At 42.2% G+C, this 21,974-nt stretch overlaps 1 protein-coding gene across 6 annotated transcripts in view; it reads left to right on the top strand.

The window, feature by feature from the left end:
* Window positions 1-2,358: 2,358 nt before the first annotated feature.
* Window positions 2,359-21,974, top strand: part of ZDHHC13 (zinc finger DHHC-type palmitoyltransferase 13) — a 35,568-nt gene continuing 15,952 nt past the window's right edge. For 2 of the 6 annotated variants that reach the window (XM_048484302.1, XM_048484307.1), the window contains exons 1-8: window positions 2,632-2,749; window positions 6,258-6,403; window positions 10,105-10,227; window positions 11,584-11,661; window positions 12,510-12,654; window positions 14,627-14,691; window positions 16,317-16,479; window positions 18,213-18,338. In XM_048484302.1, the coding sequence (XP_048340259.1) occupies window positions 2,666-2,749; window positions 6,258-6,403; window positions 10,105-10,227; window positions 11,584-11,661; window positions 12,510-12,654; window positions 14,627-14,691; window positions 16,317-16,479; window positions 18,213-18,338 (930 nt within the window). In that variant the 5' untranslated portion in view covers window positions 2,632-2,665. Of the gene's footprint in view, window positions 2,506-2,631; window positions 2,750-6,257; window positions 6,404-10,104; window positions 10,228-11,583; window positions 11,662-12,509; window positions 12,655-14,626; window positions 14,692-16,316; window positions 16,480-18,212; window positions 18,339-21,974 lie in introns of those variants that run through there. The other 4 variants (XM_048484304.1, XM_048484305.1, XM_048484303.1 and 1 more) reach the window with 4 other exon arrangements.

The following is a 21,974-nucleotide window of genomic DNA, read 5'->3' as shown; positions in this document are numbered from 1 at the left end:
TGAACTACAATTCCCATCAGCCCCTGCCAATTGCTCATGCTGGCAGGGACTGATGGGAATTGTAGTCCATGAACATCTGGAGTGCCATAGGTTCGCCACCATAGTGCAAAAAAAAAAACCTGCACAAAGATCCTAGGCGAGTTAGGCAAATGTTTTGCATTTCTGCAGGCAGATTTTTCTCCCGGCCAAAGGAAGGGAACTCCCTTGTCTTACCAAGAAAAGTCTGCCATGTGCTTCTAGCCAGAGCTTTCTCTCCTGGACTGCAGGGCAGGCTAACTATCTAGCTCACAAAAAGGCAATTCCCCAGTTGGCTTTAATAACAAGGTATCTCACTTCCTTTCTCCGTTTCCACAGCCTCTACCAAGCAAGCATCAAGGGAGGAAGTGAGGAAATTGCAAAGTAAAATTTCTCTGCAATAATTACCCCATGTGTAATAAGTTTGAGCTTATCTATTTTGATGTTAATGTATTTATTATTTTGTGTTTTAGATCCTAGTTTTTATTTGGTTTGTTTTAATAAAGTCTTTAAAAAACCCGGCTCTGATAAAGCTTTCTGTTTCAGGACTTATTTTCATGACAGGAACATTCAAGCTGTTAAAAACACAAGAAAAGGAGAGGGCGGAATTAAAGGGGAAAGCTAAAAACTCCCTCCAGACTTTTACTTCAGCTCAGAGGCGTACAGGGGTAAATGGCACACAAGGGAAACACCTGCTCCACGCCACACACACACACCACACACCCCAATTACCTTAGCAGGCGGCTGCTCCAGTTACGGAGGTCCTGGTGGCTGCTCTGGCGGCTGCGGTCCTGGGCAGCCTGCTGACAGGGAGGCCGGCTCTTGGGCAGGAGCTGGCCTGTGGTTGCGGCTCAGCAGCAGGCAGCTCAGGTGGGCGCTGCAGCCACAGCCAGCCTCCCTGTTAGCAGGGAGTGCAGGAGCCAGCCTGCGGCTGCAACGTCCACCTGAGCAGCATGGAGGGAGCCACTGGGCACAGGCTGATCTGGGCACAGGCTGATCCCACAAGGACCCAGCCGGCGCCCGACTCCCCCCCCCCCCACGTGATTAAATGGTGTGTGCCTGGGAACATGGGATACATCATGTTCCCATTAGCAGTACGTCACTGCTTCAGATTGTGTGGGTTAGAGCTGTACCTGTTTAGTTTCTACAGTCATAGCCTCAGGAGTCCTGTCAAAACAAAGTTAGCAACTCTTAACTTGAATGATTGTTTGAAGCAGGGACAGCCACCAACAGTGCAAAACAAACACTTGGAGTCTAAACTCTGATAATCTCCATCTCATAATGGGTGAACGATGCAAGTCCCATTCCCTTTGAAAGAGTTCACAAGGAATGGCAAAACATGGAAGTTGCAAGGTAGTAACCCCAAACAATCGCTATTTTGTTTCCCCTATACACATTGTTCAATGGAAAGCAAACCACAGAGGCTGTGGGTCAGAGGCAGAGCATCTGCTGAGCATACAGAAGGCCTCAGGTTCAATCTCATGCATCTCTAGTTTTTTTAAAAAGATCAGATAGGTGGTGATGAGAAGGGCCTCCCCCAGAGCTCCTTGCTAGCCACGCCAGACAATATTGACTGTGATAGACTAACCATCTGATTCAGCATAAGGCAGCTTCACATGTTTAGAAGCTCAAACCTAGCCTGGTGAATTCAGGGCTAAAATATAAATTAGTGTCACGTGGGTACCCAATTCTAGAGAAATAGCTATGTTAGCCCAACGTGCCCAAAAATTTTAGTCTCACAGCGCCTCAAAGGGCACCATTACAACTATTTTCACTTTTGGTTGGGAAAAGTGGAGGCTGCAAAATCAAGAGGACAGCCGAGACATCACATCTCCATGATTTAAATATAGCAGTAAGATCCTGCAAAAAACAAACAAACAAAAAAAAGGCCTCCACCATCCAAGCTCTAATTTCCTTCTCCTGGAGAACTCCAGGCTGTGTAGGTTAGGAGTTATTTGTGACAAGTGAAAACCCCAGAGTTCTATAAATGTGACAATGTTTTCGATAAAGCAAAACCCACATTATTTAAAACTAAATGTATTTTCTGTCACATTTTGGATTGAATACAGAAAGAAACAAAAATCCTGCCACTTATATAGCCAATTGCACAGAAGCCTTAAAAAAAAAACATGGTTTCCTTCAGAATAAGCAGCGTTAAAATGGGGCTGCCCTATTCGCTGGGGTTTACTCCTTGCTTTGCAACATGTGCCACTTCTAGCTGGATCGGGGTCTCTGAGATGACCCGCGTTCTCAGAAAAGACATCACAGGTGACAGGCGCCTCGGCTCGAGTGACTTGCAAGCCGCCTCCATGCCACAAGGGGCCCGGTCGTCCCTTCGTCTTCCTCCCTCCCTCCCGCTCCTCCTCCTTCTCTGGCCGCGCTCGGTCTCGGGAGGGAGGGAGGCGTTTTCGTATCTCGGTAACCAGGAAACTGGCGCTTGTCGGGATGACCGGGATGGAGGGAGGAGGAAGCGGCGGCGGTCGCCTCCCGGTAAGGGAAGACGAGTCACGAAGGGAAAGCAAGCAGGGAGGGAGGGAGGGAGGGCGAGACGCTGGGGGGTGTGAGGCCTAGAGGCGTGGCGAGATGAGGGGAGGGCAAAGGAGGCTGCCTGGGCGATGGCGTCCTCCCTGTTTCACCAGCAGCCCCTCGGATGCGCTTTCTGAGCGCGTCTCGGGAAAACATAAACAAGGCCGGGCGAACAGCTCCATCTCCCCTCCCCCCTCCATCTTGTGTGGTCTGTTTCATTTTTATTACTTCCTTGTGGACTGCGAATGTGTTTACAGAGCAAGGAGTTCTTGACACTTTAGGCCCAACTCATGTCAGATCATCTGTGCCCCAGAGGGGACTGGCTCACTTCAGAAAGAGCTGGGGCTCGGTGACCCCCTTCAGATGTCACTCTTTTGTAATGCTAAGAATTGGGATATATTCAGTAAAATGGATCGCCAGTCAAGGCGGAATGAAGTCCCTTGCCGTGCAAGCTTCAGAGAAACAGAGCTGACTTCGTTGCTTTGCAATGTAAATCTATCAGGCTGAATGATAAACACAACTGAAGGGGGGAGGGGTGTTAAAAAGAGAAGCCATTCAAAACAAAATCTAATCCAAAGAGTAATTCACTAAGAAGGACTGTGAGACCCCCCCACCTGTTAGGAAGGCAAAATGTAACACCCAGTACAGATAAGCAAATACAGATAAGGAAGTTACAGAGGTGTGGCTGAAGCAATTAATATTGCTAAAACGTGTGTGGGACTTCTGACTTGCTGGACTTGGTGAAAACCTACCTAATCTTTAGAAGGATCTTAGCTAATATCATTTGGCCAGTGACCCCTAATTGTCTAATGGCCTAGCAACTGTTTTTCACTTGTGTACCGATCTACCATTTCCCTACAATTGCACCCGCATATCAGCAAACCCATTATGTTATTTTTTGGCATACCCCCCAAACACTCTGGTGTGTACTCTTGGGGACCCCAGGTTGGGAACTGTCCTAGCAGAACCGTCCTAAGCAGACCATCTTAGAGGGCAACCGTGTTGGTGTGCAGTAGAAGAGCTAGATTGGAGTCCAGTAGTACCTTAGAAACTAACAAGGTTTCCAGGATGTGAGCTTTTAAGAGCCAGTATTTCTTTTGTCAGAAAGCTATATCTGACCAAACACTATACTCAAATCTGGGACTTTTTTAAAGTGGAGAAGTTCTGAAAGGTTAACACAAAATAAGAAAGAACAGCACCTCAAGCATGTGTTCTTACATTCGTTCCTATCACTTTCTGCATCCATAGTTAGTGGACAAGATTTCAAGTTCAGACAAAGATTGCTATAAAGAAAGCACATTTCTTTTTAGATGTTCATTTTGTGTTCTTCAGTGGACTCATTTAATTGATGTGCTCTCAATAAGCAAAGGCATCAGAAATCTTGAACAACCTGCTGTCTCTTTTTTCCATTAACCAAGTTTTATGAAGAGCAACCGAAATGATCAAGAGGTTAGAACACTTTTGATATGAGGAAAGTCTAATGGGTACACATTTGTTGGAGAAAAGCATTTTATGCGGTTATACATGATTTGGTGACAAGTTCTTCTCCTATATCTGTAATGCTAAGACTCAGCATATTCTCAATGAAATTCATTGGCTGTGGGTTCAAAACAGACAGAAGGAAACACTGTTTTCCACATTCAGTTACTACCACAAAATATAATTATGGTTACCTGCTTAGGCAGGTTTTTAAAAGACATGTGCGGAACTGTACGTTCAAATCCTTACTTGGCTGTGGGGCTTGCTGACTGACCTTGGGCCTGCCAGTCTTTCTCTGTCAGCCTGACTTACTTTACATGGTTGTTTATATCCCACCATTTTTTCCAATGGGAGCTCAAAAGCAACTTACATCATTTTGGTCTCCTCCATTTTATCGTCCCAGCAACCCTGTGAGATGGGTTAGGGTGAGATTGTGATCTTCATTTGAATGCCATGGGGGGAAGGCAGGGTAAAATTGGACCAAGGAGCAATGCCTCACCAGAGACTATTGAGACAACTCAGCAATCAAGGAATAAGAGGAGAAGGAATAAGAGGAGAATTATGGATGAAAAACTGGTTGAGAAACAGGAAGCAAAGGGTGGGTGTAAATGGGAAGTTCTCACAATGGAGAGATGTAGGGAGTGGTGTCCTCCAAGGATCCGTTTGGGGACCAGTGCTCTTTAACCTATTCATAAATGACCTGGAAGTAGGGGTGAGTAGCGTGGTGGCCAAGTTTGTAGATGATACCAAATTACGTAGGGTGGTGAGAACCGCAAAGGATTGCGAAGAGCTCCAAGAGGACCTTGATAAATTAGGTGAGTGGGCTAAGAAATGGCAAATGCAGTTCAATGTAGCAAAATGCAAAGTGATGCACATAGAGGCAAAAAATCCAAACTTCACATACACGCTACAGGGGTCAGTGCTATCAGTCACAGACCAGGAAAGGGATTTGGGCATCTTAGTTGATAGTTCCATGGGAATGTCAACTCAATGCATGGCAGTTGTGAAAAAGGCAAACTCTATGCTGGGGATAATTAGGAAAGGAGTTGATAATAAAACTGCAAAGATTGTCATGCCCTTATATAAAGCAGTGGTGCGACCGCACGTGGAGTACTGTGTTCAGTTCTGGTCGCCACATCTCAAAAAGGATATTGAAGAGATAGAAAAAGTGCAGAGAAGGGCAACGAGGATGATTGAGGGATTGGAGCACCTCCCTTATGAGGAGAGGCTGCAGCGTTTGAGACTCTTTAGTTTGGAGAGGAGACATCTGAGGGGGGATATGATTGAAGTCTATAAAATTATGCATGGGGTAGAACATGTTGACAGATAGCAATTTTTCTCTTTCTCACAATACTAGAACCAGGGGGCATTCATTGAAAATGCTGGGGGGAAGAATTAGGACTAATAAAAGGAAACTTTTTTTCACATAATGTGTGATTGGTGTTTGGAATATGCTGCCACAGGAGGTGGTGATGGTCACTAACCTGGATAGCTTTAAAAAGGGCTTGGACAGATTTATGGAGGAGAAGTCGATCTATGGCTACCAATCTTGATCCTCCTTGATCTGAGATTGCAAATGCCGTAGCAGACCAGGTGCTTGGGAGCAGCTGCACCAGAAGGCCATTGCTTTCACATCCTGCTTGTGAGCTCCCAAAGGCACCTGGTGGGCCACTGTGAGTAGCAGAGTGCTGGACTAGATGGACTCTGGTCTGATCCAGCAGGCTTGTTCTTACGTTCTTATGGTGACTGGGACATGTTCCTTCAGGGTGGGAGGACTGAATGTCTAGCCTGTGAGTTTACATGCACCATCTCAGCAGGGCAAATAACATTCACTAGAGCCATTTTAAATCGGGAAATGTCATTGTGGGGAGACCCACACAATTACTAGTGGCAGATGCTACCTGAATGGCATGGCTGGAAACATTAGGTCCTCTTTCCCCGCACCTTTTGTGCACAAGTCCTCTCTTCCTCTCTTTCAACCTGGATAGGCTTGTGACTATACCTAATCATTGTTAAGACTTTTCCTTAGGACTGTACTGACCCTTGTTAAGTTAGGGACAGTTGTACGAATGACTTTGTGATGTGTGTGGGTTATCTCCCTGCATGGTATCTATTTCATGACAGTTGTAAACAACAAATGCCAAATTGCAGCTAAGCAATATCATCATGCTCTTTCAACTTGTAAGTATATCACCTTCTGTGAAAAATAATGATTGTGAAATGTTTTTGTTAATCAGCAGTGTAAAAATCACAGCCACAATCCCCCTGGTCATCATGGCTACAACTGGCCTGACAGGCATGAACATAAAGATCTACCCAAAGAGCAAGATCATCTTCCTTTTGTGCAGGACCATAGCAACTTCGATATTGTCAAAGCAACCCAGTAAGTCTCCTGAATATTTTTTATAAAGCAAACGGTTTATACATGAAAGATGTATTCAGTTTCAACAAGACTGTATTTGAGAATGTACTATACTCTGAGGAATGGTAGGTGAGAGAGAGCTCACCACTTCTGCTCTATAGCCAACACACAGGAAACTGGTTACTTTAATAAGTCTCTTTATTGCTTCTAGCAGGGAGAAAACATTTGTTATGGAAAATGCTCTCACACACTAAGAAATTACAGCCTAAACAACAAATGCTGCAGCCCAGAAAGAAATCTCTTGTAGAGGCCTTGGGGAAGATAGAGAAATTAGTTCCTGAGGGCTCAAGGAATGCATATATTTATGCATCTTAAATGACTGAATTTAAAGATGTAAACCCCATCAATTTCAGTGTATATCCTTCTTGTGCCAGTGAGAACCCTGTTTCTCAAATGAAAACTTTTCCCCTGCTATTGAGATTCTCATTCTGTTAGCTCCCTGAAAGACATAAACATCTGTTTTTAAAATAAAATGTATTATTTTTTCACAAAATGTTATAACAACAAAAAAGAAAAAATACAGGTGAAGAAATAATAAGTATACAAACACACAACGGATAGATCTGCACTGATTCTCATTACGTTGCAGATCTGATAAAAGAGAAAAAAACTTGGAAGGTAAAGAAAGTGAAACTGAAAAAGGGATGGGTGGTAGGGGAAAAATGGAAAGGCAGATGCTGAAGCTGAAGGCAGCTCACACTTACTGATCCTAGATGTTTTCAGAACTGGTGGGTCTGGAATATCTAGTTCACCTATCGAATTGAAGGTCTTTGGAATTTCTGGAGAGGCTAGAGTCAGACCTGGTCTGCTTTGATGCCAGTGAGCACCCCTTTCAGTAGAGTGCAGCAGGGAGCTTGTGTGAGCCCAGACCAGTCGAATTGTCATGTTCCCTAGAAGGTCGAAGAAATAAACATCCAGAAATCTTTCTCTCTTCTCTAGAAACATCTGGAAACTCTTTCTTTTCTAAAACACACCTTTTCAAGTAATTTAAATCAGCAAACTGTATTCCAAAGAAGCATTCCAAAGAAACACAATAAAGCCAAATTAAAACAATTCATCCTGTTTCAACGATAGTAGACTTTTGAGTTCTGTATGAGAGACTACTATTTAAAAAATGCATATTCATGAAGAGCAGCCCAATCCACACCCCTGGACAGCTGGGGACAGCAGTGCTGCCACACCACTTCCAGAGGGCTTTCCAATGGCACAGGCAGGCAGAAAAAAAATTCCCACCACTGGAAAGCTCTACATAGGATTTAATGGACTTACGCCACCCAAAAGTGTGGCATAAATTCAAGTCCTGGGCTGTGGTGTAACTGGCTGCAAAGCTGGGTGGAAGCTGATTAATTTCAGCTCCACTCCTTGCATGCCCCCACTGCGCCAAAGGGCCTGGCATTTGTCCACTAGCATATTTGCCCCTCTGCTAGGGTAAGTGCCCCAGGGAGGGTAAAATTCACTGCTGTCACCCCCCCCCCACACACACACACACACACAATTGGGCAATAAATAGATATTATATTTGGTCAAGAAGCCATTGCAGGTATATTCCTGAAATGGGGCTTCAGATGGCTCACATAAATGTAGGTCAGATTTATTCAAGAGGACAATACTGTAGAAGAGACAATGCATACTTCCCCATGTTTCTGGCACAGCCTTAATTCAGAATATATGAGCCATTTTACATGTTACAATTACATATGAACATATACATAAACAATTGACTTGTAGAAAGATAGGCAAATACTTTTAATTGGGTACCAGATTCTTACCTGTGGTCTTATGATGATCTATTTTTAAATTAAGCCACAGTTTTAACGTTGAGAAAAACCTCTTTTTAAAACAATCCTAATTAATTCTGTCAGTATCAATTCTTGTGCTTAGTGATTTCCTGGGAATTTTTTTCCATTTCTTAACCAGTAATTTTATCCACTGGCGTAATGCCCATTGGGCAAGGTGGGCAGCTGCCCAGGGCATCACCTTGTGGGGGGTATCAAAATGCTGGATTCGTTTTTGGGTATTTTTAGTGGTTCCCCATTTTTGGCCTGCAGGGGGCGCGGTTTTTAGGCTAGCGGCGCCAAAATTTCAGCGTATCATCAGGAGACTGTCCTTATGCTACCCCCCAAGTTTGGTGAGATTTGGTTCAGGGAGTCCAAAGTTATGGACTCCCAAAGGGGGTGCCCCTATCCCCCATTGTTTCCAATGGGAGCTAATAGAAGATGGGGGCTACAGTTTTGAGGGTTCATAACTTTGGCCCCCCTGAACCAAACTGCACCAAAACTGGGGGGGGGGTATCATCAGGAAAGTCTCCTGATGAGATCATGAAAGTTTTGAGACTGTGCCTTCAGAAATGTGCCTCCCCCAGCCTGCAACCCCCATTGACAGCAATGCAGAAAACTCAATGCAGAACAAAGATTCCTGGGCAAATTTCGGGATGTTCCTGCAGGGGGTGCATTTTTTAATGTATCGGCACCAAAATTTCAGGGTATCATCTGGAGATGATGGCACCCCCCAAGTTTGGTGCAGTTTGGTTCAGGGGGATAAGTCCATAACTTTGGACCCTCAAAGGGTATCCCCCATTTCCTTAGCAAAGAATGGGGGATGGGGCACCCCCTTTGAGGGTACATAACTCTGTACCCCCTAAACCAAACTGCACCAAACTTGGGGGGTACCATAAGGACAGTTTCCAGATGATACCCTGAGAAATTTTGGTAGTGATACATCCAAAAATGCGCCCCCTGCAGGAACATTCCAGAAATTTGCCCAAGAATTTTAGTTCTGCATTGAGTTTTCTGTATTGCTGTCCATGGGGGTTGCAGGCGGGGGGTGGAGGGGAACATTTCTGAAGGCACAGTCTCAAAATTTTCAGGGTCTCATCAGGAGACTGCCTTGATGATACCCCCCAGGTTTGGTGCAGTTTGGTTCAGGGGGGCCCTAGTTATGGACCCTCAAAACTGTAGCCCCCATCTCCTATTAGTTCCCATTGGAAACAATGGGGCACCCCCTTTGGGAGTCCATAGCTTTGGACTCCTTGAACCAAACCTCACCAATCTTGGGGAGTATCATAAGGACAGTCTCCTGATGATATGCTGAAACTTTGGTGCTGATATGTCTAAAAATGCACCCCCTGCAGGCACCAATGTCCTGATGCAAAAAAAAATTTGGTTGTGGTGGAGTGGCCGCCCCTGGGGGGGGGGGGGGCATCCAACTCAGGTTTTGCCCAGGGCTACAGTTTGCCCAGGGCTGCCTCGTTATGCCCCTGATTTTATCCCTTCTAAATGGATAGTAACTTTTGCAAGAACAGCTAAAATAACTCAGCAGACAGCAAGGTTTTGTTCTTTTAATGTAACCTCCAGTTTTGGTACATTTGGATTATAACTGAGGAGGTATGGTTGTGCTTGACAGAAACTTCCAGCGTCATTTTGCTTTTATGGCAACCTCAACTCCTAACATCAAAAATGATCTGGATATGGCAAAATCCTTTTTTGATTCCAAATCCTTTTTATATTGTCCACATAAAGTTAGGAAATGAAGTGTCGCAGTCAGTGTCTCATAAGTTAATTATCTGGGAAAAGGTATATTTTCTTTCATTGTGCCATTCAAATATACTTCACAACAATTAGCAGTAAAAAATAAATTAGATTCTTTTTTTCCTGTTCTTTTAGATATGGACTTTTGGAAAGGTGTCAGGAATTGATAGAAGCAGGATATGATGTAAGACAACCAGACAAAGAAAACATAACTCTTCTTCACTGGGCAGCAATCAATAATCGATTGGAACTTGCAAAGTAAGTTGGTATGTGAGTGAGATTGTAAGAGCTTGTGCCTGTAAAACAAGGTTCCCCAACCTTTTTGAGCTGGTGGGCACATTTGAAATTCTGACATGGCATGGTGGGCACAGAAACAAAATGGAGGCCACAAAATGGCTTCTGTAGGAGGGGGAGACAGCCACAAAATGATTGCCACAGCTTAACTTCAGTAACACAGAGTAGATTCTTGTGCTGTGGTGTCAGCTGTTGCCAATGCAACATTAAAAAAATGTACACAGCCAGTCATTATATATTGTCACAGTCAGTGACCAGCATAATTGGCACAGTCAGTGACCAGCATAATTGGCTGTTTTTAATGGGGTTTAGTATTTTAATGTGCATAGAGCCTATATTATTTATGGTTGTTTGATCTGTTTAAATTGTGCTCTATCTGTTAATTTGTTGTGCACCGCCCTGAGCCCTCTGGGGGAGGGCGGTATATTACAACAACAACAACAACCACCACCACAACCACAACAACAACAACAACAACAACAACAACAATTTAAAAACACCAAGAATTACTCAGATCTCCAAAAGTCAATCCTTGTTGGGTAAAAGCCCTACCTGGCCCCACCCACTTCCTAAAAATAGCTGGTGGGTGCCAGAAAAGGTGTCGGTGGGTGCCATAGCGTCCACAGGCAATATCACTGGGGACTCCTGCTGTTAATAAATGAATTGGGCATAATATAGGTTGTTTATGTGCTCATAGTTTTAAAGAGAATCTGTCAGAATGTACTGTTTAATTTCAGAAGTGCGTATAAGTCTGTACTTATAAGTCTGTGCCAAAGCAATATCATTTTATAACTGTTCATCTGTGTGTACCTTTTCTAATCTTGCAATTGAAAATAGAAAGCTTTTAAAAGTACAGTGTTTCAGAATAACTTGCTTAACAAAAGTAGAGTATTAATTTCACAGTAAGAACCCAGTGTTTACATATTTATTTAAAACATGTATTAGCTGTCTTTCTGTCTTATGGCACTCAAAGCAGCTTAAAATATAAATACAACAACAGTTATAAAACACAAGAGAAGATTATTTAAGAGTTATTGTTTCTACAATCAGTTCAAGATAATCTTGAATATTTTTCTTGAAATTATAAGAATATAAAGGTAGTGCTGAATTGTATACCAAATTGTTTGGCATACAAGTGTATTATTACTTACTGAATATTTTGTTCCTTAAACTGTTCAACAGGTAGACGTTCAGTGATATTTTTGCTTACGTAGACATACATCTACCTGATCTGTGCCTGGGCATTTGTGCAGATTTTTTTCTCTTGGTATTGATCAGTCATTTACTTATGCAATGACTTGTATTGCTGTTGTTGTGCAGGTTCTTTATTTCTAAAGGTGCAATAGTAGATCAACTAGGAGGAGACTTAAATTCAACTCCACTTCATTGGGCTATTAGGTATGGAATTTAACAATACCAAATTATACATATTTAATCTGTATGAGGTGTAGTGTGTCCTAATGCTGTTTGTTAAGGAAAACCAGATTCTGAATTTCTGAAAATGACTTTGCTACAAATGAGTATCTTAGCAGCTGAATGAGTGTGTGCCAGTCTTAAAGACTTACTGAGAAGGGTCATTACCAAAAAATATCTTCATGAAACCCAACTGTCTCTTTGGTGGAATTAAAACAGCAGACAAACGTCTAGATCATACTAATAAATGGTGAATAAATGCTCCCTCAAGCATTCACCACTTTCAGGGTTCAAACTTCTGACTTTCAGGGAAAATCAGAAATGAACAGCCTAATCTGAGGGGGTGGGGAGGTGGGTTTTGAAGCAGCTCCTGGAACCAACACAGGTCCACTCTGGCATGTTTGCCCACCCCACCAATGAAAGTAGCACCAACACTAGTGAAAAGAGCAAGCATGGTGTCTGACAGGCATCACACAGCTCTACAGCACACAACCCAGAAAAGTCTGCTGCCTGCCAAGCCATGGTTGCCTAAAGGTAGAACGGTGGTGTAGCTACAGCAGGGACATCCAGGGTCCTATTCTTCATGTGAGATTTCTGTGACCCTGTTCCCCCGCATCAGCCCCCATACTGTTCTCTAGCACCCACCAGTCCCAAGGAGTTGGATTTCAGCTAGCACTACAGATTGGCGGAAGAAGGGGGAGGTGGGAAATGTCTAATCCACAAGCACAACTGTGCACTCAGTGCCTAGAATCCATCACATTTGGGGAAAAATACTAATGGAGCTTGTTCCATAGAGAAGTCTTCTTAAATAAATAGCTTCTGTCTTTTTCCAGACAAGGACATTTATCTATGGTTATATTGTTATTAAAATTTGGAGCAGACCCAGCTCTTATTGATGGTGAAGGATACAGCAGTCTGCATTTGGCTGTGCTGTTTCAGCACATGCCCATCATAGCTTACCTCATATCATATGGTCAGGTATGTTTTTAGTATGTTGTTCTATGTTTTTTCCCCCTAATTTTGACTTAATCTGTGTGGTGACAATATGTAACTTTATTGTCATTATTGTTATATCTTTAGGGGGGAAAATGCTGGATGCAGTAGTGGTGTTTATTGTGTTTATTGTGAACAGTGTTTATTGGAACATACTGATAACTAACTCATTAAACTGGCCACAACTAGGCCTCAGTAATTCTGACTCCAGTTATGGTCATAATGAGACCTGAGCCTCTGGGAGTTGTCCTTAAAGCAACAGTACCCATATACCTCAATTATAGTGCAGTGGTTAAAATGTTAGATAAAGGAGACTAAAATTCAAATCCCCACTTTACCATAATGTGTACTGAGTGGCCTTGGGCCATCCCTATTCCTTAGACCAGGGGTAGGGAACCTGCGGCTCGATAGCCGCATGCGGCTCTTCTGCCCTTACACTGCGGCTCCACAAGCTGAGCTGCCGGCTTCATCCTTGCCTGCCCTGCAGGCAGCAGGGCGGGCGCACCAACTGCCCGCGGACGGCTGGGCCGCGCCGTGGGCTTCCCCTCTCGCCCGCCCCATTGGGATGGGGTGGGCGCTTTCCCAGCAGACAGAAGGCCCAGCCGCCGGCTTCATCCTTGCCCGCCCTGCAGGTTTAAGGGCAAGTGCACCAATTGCCCGCGGCCGTCTTCTCAGAATGAGTGAAGTAAAAGGTTAAAAAACCCCAATATATACAGTGTTATCTTTATTTTAAATGTCAAAAATTATTTGTGGCTCCAAGTGTTTTCTTTTCCCGTGGAAAACGGGTCCAAATGGCTCTTTGAGTGTTAAAGGTTCCCTACCCCTGCCTTAGACTAATCTTGTTTTGTGAATAAATGGGGAGAGATAAACCTTGTATTCTGTTGAGACCTCAATAGAAGAAGGAGGGGTGCGGGGGGTGATAAAAACTGAATGAGTAGATTTTATCATTCAGGTAAAAACTGAATGAACAAATAGTACTGAAGTCCTAGTGTTTGTGCTGTTGTAAACATCCCACTTCATAATTTCACAGGTACAGCAACTATAAATCTCATCATGGGCCTTTTTTGTGTGTACGCAGCAAATCAAGCGCCTGTTGTTATCAGTGCTATTAGTTTGAGTTTTGCTTCAAGCCTGAACATGTATGTTATGTCTAGGATTGCCACCAGGGGCAGGGGATCCCACCATTTGGGCCCCCTCCCCCTGGACACCATCCAGCTGGCTGGTGGGGATTTTCCCAGGCTTAAAATGAGTCCTAGACCTTGATGTCACCAGCGTGATGATGTCACTTGTGGAAATGATGGTCACAACAAGGTGACAACAGGGGAGATGCTCTGATATTTGGGCAAAACTATACGGTATAAACAGTTTCTACCACACAGTTTTTGTCCTAATACCACAGTGTCTCCTTCATTGTGGTCAACATGATAACATCACTTCCAGAAGTGACATTCTTATGCAGACGATGTTCAGATCTAGGCTTCATTTTAAGCTTGGTAAGATCACACCCACCTTCCTCACTGTTGGTCAGGGAGGACCTGACGACCCTACTTATATCTGATAATGCATTTCAGATGTAAATTTTATCTTTCATAAAATTTAATAGGTATGAAAAGTAGGCTATTCAGTTACAATTTTTCTCATGACTTCCGTAGTGTTTTGTGCTGATATGTAAAAAGTAATGTTACCTGGTGTGCATTGGTTAAAAAAATACTAGTCTTACACTACAGCCTAGATTAGAAAGAAACTGTCTTGAAAACTGATTGAATCAGTAGATTCAGGGGACGTAAATCTGCTCAGATTTGCCCTGTTAGCATTCCCTGCAGATTATTTTTTGTTTGGGAGTGAAACTATAAATGGTTAATGGAATTCATTTAGTTCAGTACAGCAGTGCCAAGTTATACCTCTAGTAATTGCTGTTAACTTCATTTCCTGAAATTTTAGTTCTTTTCATACACAGAGTATAGATACAACAGATCACAATGGACAGACCCCTCTTATGCTAGCAGCTCATAAAGTACTTGGGTGAGTATGAGTATAAATAGCAAGCTGCTTATCTTATTGTATTGCAATGCCTGCTCAACAGATCCTTTGAGGAGAAATAAGAAGTGACATGTTTATTTCCAATGCAGTTATTCACAGGTAATTGAAGCAGTAACTATCTGAGGTAGGATTTTATTGTGGAAAGTATGATGTGGCCCCTATAAGTATAACTTTATGAAACTGATATTGTGTGAGCGATACCTTTCTGATAAGATAATCCAAAGTATGTTTGTTCCTGCTGTAACTCTGTTATTGCTCTTGAATGTTATGTTATTCCTATCTCCTAAAAATTCTTCAATCAAAATAGCATATTTAACTCTGAATGAAGTAATGTTGTTTTATTTATTTATTGTGTCATTTTATTAAATTTATATCCGGCCCTATCCCCTTAGGGCTTTTTAAGAGTCACCTGGACATTAGAACAATTTACATAATATCGTTAAGGTTTTAGCAGAAGCGTTTTAGTTAAACCATGCCTTTTAAAACAAATTTTGCTTCTTTGATAATATCTTTTGAATTATATTGTGTATCATAGAATTCATTCTCTAATGTAGTATCTCGTTAGCAAAGAGTTAGTTTCAAAGTTAATTTACAAAACATTCTTATGAACAAGGGAGAGGTTGTATTACAACTTATTTTTAATTATTGTGAATTTGATTGTTTTATCACTGAAGATACTTCAACTATGTGAAAGATTATCAAAAACATAGTCCTGTGATGATACTGCTTTTGTTATTTATCTCTGACCATATTTGTGGCCTATTTACATGTTATATGTCAACCATTAATAAGTGTTTTGTTCTTGCACTATGCTAACCAGATCCAATAATTTCAATATAGTATATATCAATATAGTGGTCTGATTTTAGAGTGGGCTAGTACAAATCATCTTTAGGGAAGTATCACACCTTGCAGTTCTATTCTGACCAGTTCAGTCATGTTAGATCAGGGGTCTGCAACCTGCAGCTCTCCAGATGTTCATGGACTACAAATCCCATCAGCCCCTGCCAGCATGGCCAATTGGGATTTGTAGTCCATGAACATCTGAAGAGCCGCAGGTTGCAGCCCCCTGTGTTAGATACATTTATTTTCATCTAAACATTTGTTTACTCAGATGGTCTCTTGTCAACATAAGCTGCTCCCATTAATTTTAGGGACACAGTGCTAATTCATTGGGTTGGATCTATAAGCAGTTGGCATTGGTACATTTTTATTACCTTTCTCCTCTTCCAGTAGCCCTTGAAAAGATGGGGGATCTTCAAGAGCAAAATGCTGTGCAGCCATAGAGAGGAAGGGGAAGTGGGTGAGATTCTCCACTCTCTGAAGCTAGCAGAGTCTCTGGTGCCAGTGTTTTCACCCAGTTCTCTCTCTGCACTGCAGCCTCGTGGTAGTTTGTTCCAACCTCTGCCATCACCTCCTTGGTGGTCAAAATAGACTTTTGGGGTGGACACTAGGGAATATGGTGAAGATCTGTCATGGGATCAGCATATTCCCAGATATCAGCCTGCCACATCTGATGTAAAAGAATGATTTAGTAAAGGGGAACATTCCTGTAGCTAGCTGCCTTGTCTTGGCTAACTTCTATATATACGTTTACTTCTTTCTAGGCTGGATCCTACTCGTTTTTTATTAAAGTTTAATCCTTCTCTGAATGCTGTAGACAACATAGAAAAGAACACCGCCTTGCATTGTGCCATTGCAGCAGGAAATGTCAGTGCTGTAGATCTTTTTCTGGAAGCTGGATCTAGTTTGGACATCAAAAATATCAAGGTGTGGCTTGGTTTTGTCATGAAGATCCTTATAGCTAATGAAATCGAATGGCAGTGTACAAAATACTGCTCATGAGCTGCATCCTTTCTCCTTAAAGTCAAAGAATCTTGATTTTTATTTCAAACAAAAGAGCAATGATAGCTACAGCAAATATTACATTGCTATTCCATTTTCCTAAATCACAGATGAGCTTGAGCTCTGTACAGAGAACAGAAGTCAATTGTGAGTGTACCTGAGTTCCTTAATCTTTATCACCATTTTAATCCCCTTGTGAAGATGAAAGCCAAGAATTCTGAAACCTGTTTAGCAACTAGATCTTATGAATTATTGCAGGATAGTGGTTGTGAGCTGGAAAGATCCTGCTTCAAATCTTAACTAAACCATAATCTCCCTATGTGGCCTGAGGCAAATCCCCTATCCCAACTTCATTTCCTGTGTGGAAATGATACTGAATCTCCTTCATATGGTTGTAAGGATCACAGAAAGTATGCATGTGATACAAGTACTGTTTGAAGTGCTGCATAAACATTGGTTAGGATCCAAATAACCTCCAAACACTTGTTCTGTGGGACCAGGAGGTTTTCTCAAATCAGCAGCCCTGTTGCTAGTTATATTGCAAACTGTTTTTGGAACAAAATACTTTCCAAAGCATGTTTTGATATGGCATGGCATTTTGTTGGTCAAAGAAAAAAATCCAGTTCCACTGAGCATGACCAAGTCCTAAGTGACCACACTGTGCATTCCAGCTTGTAGTATTCACAATATTATTAATTTATGAAATTGCAACAGCAAAATGCTTCATAAAGTTCTCATTCTTTTCATGTCTGAAAAGATGAAAACAGGATGGAGATATAATAATCCCTGAGTAAATTCAATAGGAAGATTTCCAAAGGGAGTAACAATTGTTCTGTTGCTTGGTAATGAAGAGGTAGCTGAATGTTAGTATTTTAAAAGAAATATGTCTTAAGATACCCCACTACATGAATTAAATATATTATTTTAAATGGAGCAGCTAAACAAATTTGAGCTGGAAGGATAACTTGTTGAGGGATTTCGCTGTGCTTTTATTAATTCTGTTATACTTCAGAATTCTTAAACATCTTGCTCTGTGTGATCCTTCTGCTTGATAATGCTGTTTTATTTTAACTTTGCTAGGAGGTCTGACTGCATGGTGCATACAAGATATAACTATTCAACCCACGAATAATATAATAGTCCTTAAATTCATCCAAATATAATTTGTTTTACATAAAGATTATCTAGTAATCTCTTTCCTATCTTTTAGTTGTAAACTTTTTTCAGTCTTGCAATGCCTGTATAACATTCGTGTGGTTCACATATAATGCCAAATCATGCTTTGGTATTGTCTGAACGGTTCAATTGCTCACATGCTCCCAGCTCCCTTCCTCTTTCTTTGCATGCTCTGGTTCTCTCCTTTTTGTTGCAAACCAGCTTTGTTTGGAAGGCCAGCAGAAACCATAGTTTTCTACTTCAGATGTATGCAGTTGCTCAAAAAAATAATGGGGAGGAATTAAAGGGAGGGAACGAAGTAGTGTGCAAGACTCAGATCTGATAACCGCCCTATGACTTGACTTTTGTGTTGTGCCGTCTAGTTTTGCACTAAAATAGGACTAGGCAGTTAAATGGATGTTAAAATCAATCAGCCATCTAATTTCCTGTTTCCTGTTCCTAATTTTCTTCATTTTTAAAATAATTAATGTATCTGTTTAAAGGGGGACACACCACTTGACCTTGCTCATCAAACTCAACATCGCTTAATTATTCATCTGATCACTGAAGAGGGAAGAATGCGAGCCAGGAAGAATTCCAGGTTGCAGAGAATACTGGGGGAAAATGAGGTATTATACATGAAACAGATTTCAGAATGCAGCTTAAAGTAAAAAGTATATAAATTAGGGATATTGTCAGATCAGTATGGAGATGAAGCATGGAAACAAAACCAGAATTTACTGAAATTTTGGGGGTGAATCCAGCATGATACAGATGAATGGTGGAGTTACAGAACGAGAAAGTTCAGCTTTTTTATTGATAGGCAGGGAGCAATAGGATTGTGGAAGGACGTTGGGCCAGGTTATGCCTTCCCCTCCTTCCAATCCTTCTGCTAGCCAAAGAGACCCTGGAAAAATGTGCTGGCCAATTGCAATGCCTGAATATGCTTCTACAGAAAGCAAGTTGGTTCAAATAAAACATCTCTCATCTAGGATTAGACAGTAGATGAGGAGGTAGACTTGGTATGCATGGCAAAAGCCTGGGTGGATGAAGAGGGAATGATGACTGTCTCCCAACTGGTCCAGGCTTGGTGAGCAGAGAGGGGGGATGACTGTCATCTGTGATTTTTGCTATGCTGAGTTCCCATTCTGAGTCCATGTACTTGATGCTAGGGGTTCTGGATACAACAGGGATTCTGTTAGCTTAACATGCCTGAACTGACTGAGGCTGTTTTGGATTTGGTGCTGAAAATCATGAGGTTATTTGTCCTTTGAGGCCAATGCTAAGGCTGCCCAGATGGGAGCAGTTCAAGACTTTTGGGCAGCCATAATAACTATGGGGCTGCCCAAGAACTTTCTTCTCCCTACGCATATAGGGGAAAATGGACTTGATCCATAGCTGTTAGTATTGTGCCAGGCTGGGATAGTTAAGTGGATCCAAAAATAATGAACACCTTATATTGTGGGAGAGTGAACTTCCAAGTGACTTGAATGGCATAGCTGAAAGACCTCTCTTGAAGAAACCCCCCCTGAATTCCACTGCCACCTGGTAGCAAACATTTCTTTTTTCATGCGAGGTGCTTGAGTAAGTGGTACCTATGCTGCTTCAAGTGGTCTTGGATGCATCTTTCCATCATTTTCCTGATGAAGATCATCAGTCCAGGTGATCAAGGCTATTTCTGTGCAAACCCAGGCCTGAAATGAGTCTAGATAATCTGTCTCTTCTCCTAGTAGGCTAGGCTGGGAGTAGGGGATACCTTTCTTTGGTGGTTCTGCTTTTACTCAACTGAAGCCAAAAAGTACTGGCTAGGAGAGAACTGCTTAGCTCCATGACATTTGCGCTATGGAATCCCACAGGATTCCATCCTGTCCCCCATGATGTTTAATGTCTACACGAAACCACTGGGAAAGATCATCACAACATTTGGAATAAGGTGCTACCAATGCATGGATGACACTTAGCTCCATTTCTTCTTAATAGTTTAATCAGGTTGATCTGTGGAAGACCTGAAAATGTGCCTAGACAAAGTTATGGGATACATGAGGACCAATAAACTGAAGCTCTGGCCAGGCAAGACTGAGGTATTATTAGTCAATGACAAAGCTGCTTGAGGACTGAGGAGTCAGCATGTCCTTGAAAGGGTTGGTGTTTGCCCCCCACTTCCCCCCCCCAAGGAGCAGGTTCATAGTTTGGGGATGCTGCTGGATTCTGACTTATGGCTGAGTCTCCTTTATGGCACATAGTGCATTTAGTCAGCTTTGGTTGATATACCAGGTACAGCCATTCCTCAAAAAGCTTGATTTGACAAGTGTAATGCCTTCTCTGAATACACCCAGGATAGATTGTTGTAATGCACTCTTGCCATGGAAATGGAGGCTTTGAGTCAGGTTTTTCAACAATGGGGTATCCCCTCCAAGAAGCCAACCTCCACACATTCCCTCTTCTACCTGCCTCCAAGAGTTCTGGAGCAGGCAAGGGCCTTCTTGGCTGCTACCACTCTGATCTAAGAGGTCCCAAGTAGAGTGGGTCTAGAGCACTACCCTTCCTTCATCTGTCAGAGCAACATCCTTCAGTTGATTGGGCATTGATAAGCATAAGATCAAACTTGAGGCATGAGGACTCAAGCAAGGTGAAACAGCTGGCTTATTAAAATGAAGCAATCAACAGATAGATAAAATAATTGTAAATGGCTAGAAGGTAAATACTGGGCTCCTGATAAGCAAGGCAAAACTGACATTTGAAGAAGCTAACAAAAAAAACAGTAAGGTCTCCAACATGGCTAGCTAGTCCACAGTTGTGCATCCATATCTGGTCCTTTCAGGGTCAGTGACATTTACTTGGGTGAAGGCTCCTGGTTTACAGAAAACAGCTTCTCTGCTGCCCAGTTCCTAGGAGAACACTGTCTCTGCTTAACATAGCCTTGTATTATCCTTCTCAAGGCCCTCCTTCCTCTACATCCATTAGCCTGCCTTTTCCGTCTAATTCCACGAGGCCCAATCCTGGGCCAACAGGATGCTTAGGAAATATAGGTGGATAGGAAAATTTGCAGCATGCCCCAGGCCTTAGTGTTGGAGGAATGCTTCTCTGAGCCTGCAGGCTATTCCTGGAGTTCAAAGAAAGGGAAAGCAGCATGTAATCAGTGGCACAGGGACCCAGATCTATGAGAGGACTATATAAAATGCCTTTGAAGACTGTCCAGAAACTTCAAGTAGTTGGAGTGTGACAGCCAGGCTTTTTTCAGGGGCAATATTTGTGTAATTCGAATGCTGGGAAATCTGCACTGCCTGTCCATCCATGCCTGGGCCCAATTCCAAGTGCTGGTTCTTACTTTTAAAGCCCTAAAGCTCTCCTTGAAGAACCATTTCCCCCCATAGTGTCCAGCCCACCTGTTGAGATTTTCCTCTTAAGGCCTCCTGACTGTGCCCCCACCATCAGAGGTAAGAGGCAGGTATCAACAAGAGGCAGGGCTTTTTCAACAGTGGCACTTTCCCTATGGAGTGGCCCTCCCCTTGAGGCTGATGTGGCACCCTCACTGGCTCACTTTGAGGTGGCGGGGACAAAATGTTTCTGTTTATCCACATTTTGTAATTAAGGATTAATCTTTTAACATTTTATAGTGTGTTTTTAGACTGAAAACTGTTGTTCTATTTAAGCTTTCTATTTATGTTTTATGCTGTGACAGGGTTTTTAATGCTGGGTTTTAATTAACTATATATATGTGTATGGATATATGGATATATGTATATGTGTGTGTGTGTGTGTACCCTGTTTCCCCGAATATAAGACATCCCCAAAAAGTAAGACATAGTAGAGGTTTTGCTGAAGTGCAAAATATAAGGCATCCCCTGAAAGTAAGACATAGCAAAGTTTTTGTTTGGAAGTATGCCCGACGAACAGAACACAGAAAAAATAAGACATCCCCTGAAAATAAGACATAGTGCATCTTTGGGAGCAAAATTTAATATAAGACACTGTCTTATATTCGGGGAAACACGGTATGTATATGTGTATATATGTATGTATATATTAATATGTATATTAATATATGTGTATATAGATATATGTATATATTAATATGTGTGTGTGTGCGTATATATAAATTGTGTGTTTATATATATATTTTGTAAGGCGTTTTGGACTGGTTTCCCTATGCAGGTGGCATAAAAAATGTTCTAAATAAATAAGTCTGACTGTTACAAACTGCCGTCTTCTGAATAACTGTTGGGGGCAACAGGAATCTTCTTCAAGGCTAAATCTTGGTCTTA

This window comes from Sphaerodactylus townsendi, linkage group LG02 (genome assembly GCF_021028975.2).
Source record: "Sphaerodactylus townsendi isolate TG3544 linkage group LG02, MPM_Stown_v2.3, whole genome shotgun sequence".
Classification (NCBI taxonomy): domain Eukaryota; kingdom Metazoa; phylum Chordata; class Lepidosauria; order Squamata; family Sphaerodactylidae; genus Sphaerodactylus; species Sphaerodactylus townsendi.
The sequence above is the reverse complement of the archived record's forward strand: the minus strand, read 5'-3'. Positions and strand labels throughout refer to the sequence as shown.